Consider the following 6000-nt stretch of genomic DNA (forward strand, 5'->3'; position numbering starts at 1 on the left):
AGCCCAACTCAATAAGAGTTTCTAGTTTTTTCTTAAACTTCTGTGATTGAGATTTTCACGCTATCCATCTTGCTCACCCCCGTGTCCTCCCTTTGCTCTCATTCTTCCCCACACCCCTTATCCCTCCAAGTTATTTTCATTCTGTTATATCTGGGACCATTCTGCTCTTTACCTCCTCCATGGCCCTTGGGAATGTACAGAATGCAAGAAAAAAAAACTCAGCAAAGGTGAATAATGTCTTTTCATCTCCATTTGGAACCAAATTATGGTCATTATCTTTGTAACATGACAAACTGCTCTGAACTACGTCTACTGTCCATGTTGTTTTGCATTACCAGTGTATGTATTTGCAGATCCCACAATCTTTGTGTACTCTACCCTGTTTACATGGTACACGCAGGTTTACACAAAAAGGGATGCCTTTTTGCTGCTTTGACTGCATTTCCTGCAACGCAGGAGAAATTTCCAACAACACAAGTGAGAAAATCATTCATTCTGAATTATTTAGTTAATTCATTTATTTTCAGTGCAAGACTCATTGGAAAGTGAAATGAGTGCGTCCAAATGATTGTTCATGGTGATCACTAAATGCAAACCAATGTATTTATAAGTTAAAAGCCAAAAGCTTAACCTGATATTCAAGCCAAGTGACCACCATGCAGTTAGGATAGAATGTTGTTATCGATGATTTACTCTCCATTCAAAAAAAATTATGTAATAATGTAATAAAATAATAAAGCAAAAAAATTAATCATATCCGAATACAAGAACATAGTTATACAGTTTGAATTATTGAGGCATGAGACTGAGCATATAAGTAATTGCTGGTGAAATATTTTAATATTTCACATGAACATAACAATATTTTAACGGTAGAAGTCTGGATGATAATACGTACAGTGTTTCTAAATGTATTTTAAAACGAACAAATCAAGAACTATCAAGCAGCTGATTGATACTCTAGGTCCCCTGCCTGGCACAGATTGTAAATACTAGTGCATGCCCGTAGGTGCGTGCCCGTACGTGCGTGCCCGTACGTGCATGGCCGTACCCGTTTCTTCTGCACGGCGCCTTGCGTCGCATCCAGTGTTGTCTGCCAAGCGAGCAGTTCGTTCTTCATCCGTTTCTTCTGCACGACGCCTTGCCTCGCGTTCAGTGTTGTCTGCCAAGCGAGCAGCTTGTGCTTCGTTAGATTCCATTGCACGTGCATGACGCGCAGCTTCGTTCCTTTGCTGTCGTAAACGACGACTGGATTTGGGCATTGTGTTTAAGAAAATCGAGAAAGAAATCGAGAAAGTACAGAAATCGAGAAAGAAAGAACACAGTAAGTCGATAAATCGAGGAAAAATGGAGAAAGAATACAGTAATCGTCACTGACTGGATTGGGGCATTGTGTTTAAGAAAATCGAGAAAGTACAGAAATCGAGAAAGAAAGAACACTGTAAGTCGATAAATCGATAAAAAATCGAGAAAGAATACAGTACTCGTCACTATCCGGAAGTCTGGAACTTAAGTTCTCACTGTCCGAAAGTTCGCATATCGCAGTTACGATTATTAGCAATTTCGTTTTAATGGCCAATTATTCAATTAGCGCCAATGTATTTTGCCTTTTCGCAATGTCATCGCAAGGAAAAACACAAAGACAAGAGAGAAAAAAAAACTTTCGTGCAAAAAAAAAAAAATTACTTCCTGCTTCGGAGCATACCAGCTCACTCTGATGTTACCGAAATTTATGCACCGTCTAATATGAAAACAATCATAACTTGGGGCATTGTGTTTGAAGTGAATGCGAGGGAAAAACCTTCAGAGTGTAGGCTTTATTTCACTTGATTGAAGCCGATTCTACAGACACATAAAGGAATACATGTGCAGCGAGGAATACATGTGCAGCAAGGAATACATGTGCAGTCGATCACCGCAAAATAAACCAGCAATTAGCCAGCATAAGCACGGAGTCCGGTATACTCTCAATTCTCACCATTCAACGAGCACCAAGAGCACCAAGTGAACCACCGCCATAAATGACAATGCCCCAGGGACAATCCCACCGACCGTGCGGCATCACGGTTTTATCTGTCTCGTGTGCGAGCCGCGCGACACGTGATCACGCGTCACATCCTTTAATTCATCACATTCTCCCCGTCTTTAAAATGTAACTAGAGGCTCAACTAGCGCACCATGATTACTTCAACGCTATAGGGGTATACATTTCAAGCAGCGCGAACTATTTAAACTACAGAAGCATACATTCCAAGCAGTGAGGATTATTTTGAGTTATAGAAGCATGGTAAGGTGCCATCGAGGGATGCCGATTATCCCCTTTACAGATTGAGTCGGCGAGGGGGTTTTATCCGTCGACCTCTCTGGGAGTAAATGGTGGTTTCACTTGAGGGAGGCTTCCGATCCTCTTGGGGAGCCTCGACTCGTGCCAGGGATGACTCCTCGATCGCTCTCGGGTGGAATGCGGTAGCTCCGTCGCCACCATTCTCGGGTGGAGTTCCTGGGGGGGCAAACACCTGGGGAGGGAATGTCAGAGGGAGGAGTGCCGGATGGAGGAGTTCCTGCAGGAGGAGTACCTGCGGGAGCCAGATGGTGAACTGACACAGTGGTCTCCCTGCCATCAGGAAGTCTAACATGAGCATACTCAGGATTAGCATCGATGAGTTCGACCTTCTCCACCATTGGTTCATACTTGCTTTGTCGTACCGGGCGCTTCATGAACACTGTTCCGGGATAGGTTAGCCAGTTGGGCACCGATTGGCCGTCAACATATCGTCGTTGGTGAGTAAACATTCGTTCGTGAGGAGTAGCATTGATGGACGTACAGAGCAAAGAGTGTATGGAATTCAGAGCGTCGAGTAGGGAAACCTCCCACTGCTCGGGCCCCAGCCCTCTCGATTTCAGCGCCAGGGTTACGGCTTTCCAAATGACTCCATTATACCGTTCCACCTGCCCATTACCCTGTGGGTTGTAACCCGTCGTTCGACTAGTTGCTATGCCGTGTTCATATAGGAACTGTTTGAGCTCGACCGACATGAAACACGGCCCTCTGTCTGAATGTATGTACGACGGTTTCCCAAACATGGCAAAGAGGTCAGAGACATTTCACGAGAGTGCCCGAGGTCATATCCGAGCACGGGAATGCGAATGGGAACCTTGAGTATTCATCAACAACCGTATGTATCTGGTATCTGTCTCAGTCGGCAGGGGCCCTTTGAAGTCGATATTTAGTCTCTCGAAGGGGGAAGTGGCCTTGATCAATCTGCCAGGAGCGGCGCCATAGAATCTGGGTTTCAGTTCAGCACAAACTGGGCAAGAAGCACTCACGTGTTTAATATCTTCGACAGAATTGGGAAGGTTTTGTCTGCGCACGAAATGTGCCATTGTGGTTTCCCCCGGGTGGCACAGAGACACATGGAGGTCTTGCAAAACCCGACCGATTGTCGCCGAACAGTAGACCTGAGAGAAGGTGTCTGCAGCAGGTTTTTCCCTCCCGGGCCGATAAACAATGTCGTAACTATAACAAGATAGATCTATCCGCCATCTCATTATTTTCTCGTTCTTAATTTTCCCGTTATTTTTCCCATCAAACATGTAGGCAACGGATCGCTGGTCTGTGACGAGTGTGAAGTGGTTGCCCAGTAAATAATGTCTCCATTTACGTAGGGCTTCGACAATAGCGTACGCTTCCTTCTCTATCGCCGAGTGTCTCTGCTCGCTTCCTGAGAGAGTTCTCGAGAAGAACGCGACGGGTCGTCCGGACTGATTGAGCGTCGCGGCGATTGCGTGATCGGAAGCGTCCGTTTCCACCACGAACGGCACCGTGCTGTCGATCGATAATACCACGGAATTACTGATATCATCTTTGAGGCTGTGCAAAGCTTTTACAACAGCGGCATCTGGCGGGAAGTTTTTGTAATGCACCAGGGGATGTATTTTTTCGGAGTATTGGGGGATCCATCTAGCGTAGTAAGCGAACATTCCGATCACTCGACGCAATGTCTGCAGGTCATGAGGTGGGGGTAGCTCACGGAGTGGCGCAATCGTTCAGGATCGGGCTTAATCGTGCCGTCGGCTCTTGTGTAGCCGAGAACATCAATTGACCTTGCTGATAATACGCATTTGTCATAATTGAGAGTCAGATCATATTTTCTAGCAATGCTCAAGAATCTGTCTAGATTCATATCATGTTCCCCCCGATCCTTACCACACACCGTGACATTGTCCACGCAAACAAAAGTGTCTTTGAGGTTTTCATCCGAGATGATGTCGTCCATAACTCGTTGGAAGCAAGCTACTCCATTAGTGACACCGAACGGAATCCTCCTAAATTGATAGAGGCATCTACCTGCCTCGAACGCGGTGTAAGGTTTGTCTTCCTCTCGAATGGGAATTTGATGATAGGCGCTTCGCAAATCGATGGTGCTGAATATTTTATAATTGGCCACGCGTTCGACCATCTCGTATATGCGCGGCAAAGGGTAGGCATCGAGATGGGTGAAGCGATTGACCGTTTGAGAGTAATCGACAACCATTCGTTTCTTATGGTTCTGACTGGTGGTCACCAACACCTGCGCGTGCCATGGCGAATCGCTCGGTTCTATAATACCTTCTTCCAGTAATCGCTTGGTCTCGGAAGCGATGAAGTTCATATCGGCGGTGGTGTATCATTGCGATTTGATCGCTATCGGTTTACAGTCCAGCGACAAGTTAGCAAATAGCAGGGGGGACGATACCTCTGCGGTAGTCAGAGCATTTAGAATTAGACGAGGTTTGCTTCCTCCAAAGGGTATTTCGACGCTCGTGTGCTGCTTGAGGACATTATGACCCAGAATTACATCTGCGCATAAATCACGAAGCACCAGTACCCTTACATCCCGATGCGTGTAGCCTTTTACGTCCAACTCAACATTGCAGTACCCTCGTACGCGGGACTGTAGTGATGTGGAGGCCATGCATACCGTATTGTCTGTCGGGTGGATCTTCCATTTCCTGCCCTTTACTAATGAGCTGTTGACGAAACTTTCAGAGCCACTGGTATCAATCAGAGCCTCAGCCATATGCCCGTTAATTCGTACGTTGATGATAACTTTGGATAGATTCCCCGGTGAAGCTGCTGCTACTTTCTTTTGTGAGTAGAGAGCCGCAGAAGTGGGTTTATTTCTTCTAAGAGTAGATTTGCATACCCTGGCATAATGCCCTTTCTTGTCACAGTTCATTCATGTGGCATCCCTGGCAGGGCATTTGTTACGGGGGTGTCTTTTATACCCACAAAAGAAGCATTTACCAACCGAAGTAGTTGCTGAGGAGTTTGACGAGGTCTGGGTATCCGATTCCTCGGGTTTATCTCCATCCTCAGTGTCGGAGGTGTCCCCAGGGGTTCTTTGAGTTTCCGCCGTAGCAGCATTCATTAGCAACACCAGTGTCCCATATGACTCAGATTGCTGCTGTACCGCGTCCATAGCTCGGGCCTGGTCAGCTACCATTTCAAGAGTGGGTTGTGCTTTTTCCAGTAAGCGTTGCCGAATGGGGGCTGACCGGAGCCCCTGGATGAACACCTCTTGGGTTGCTTCATCTCGATGTTCCTCGGCGGTTACAGCCCGGAAACTGCAGTCTTTGCCCAACTGCCTCAGAGCTTGCAGGAACTGATCAATTGTCTCCCCGGCTGCTTGCCTGCGTGTGTTGAGAAGATGTCGTATGTATACCTCGTTCTTGCACTTCACGTAGAGCGCCCGCAGCATGTCGATTGCTGCGTCGTAGGTGTCACACTCCGAGAAGAGCCTGAATACGCTGGGCGAGACATGGTTTACAAGTGCGGCCAGTTTGTCGGCTCCCTCTTCAATGATGGTCAGATAGTGTGAGAAGGAACGGAACCAATGCGACCACTTCATTTCCGAGTCAGTGGCGTTGGGGTCTGCATCGAACCTCTCCGGCTTGCAGATATTGTCCATAGTCGGTTGAGGGAGCCGAAGGAATCAAGTGAAATAAATTGAAGTGAAT

At 46.7% G+C, this 6000-nt stretch overlaps 1 protein-coding gene across 1 annotated transcript in view; it reads left to right on the forward strand.

The window, feature by feature from the left end:
• Nucleotides 1-6000, forward strand: part of LOC147035081 (extracellular calcium-sensing receptor-like) — a 90792-nt gene that overhangs the window by 64889 nt on the left and 19903 nt on the right. Inside the window, exon 6 of the mRNA XM_085893358.1 lies at nt 354-477. Coding sequence (XP_085749484.1) covers nt 354-477 — 124 coding nt within the window. The remainder of the gene's footprint in view (nt 1-353; nt 478-6000) is intronic.

This window comes from Eptatretus burgeri, chromosome 1 (genome assembly GCF_056783735.1).
Source record: "Eptatretus burgeri isolate ZD-2024b chromosome 1, Ebu_testis_v1, whole genome shotgun sequence".
Taxonomy (NCBI): Eukaryota; Metazoa; Chordata; class Myxini; order Myxiniformes; family Myxinidae; genus Eptatretus; species Eptatretus burgeri.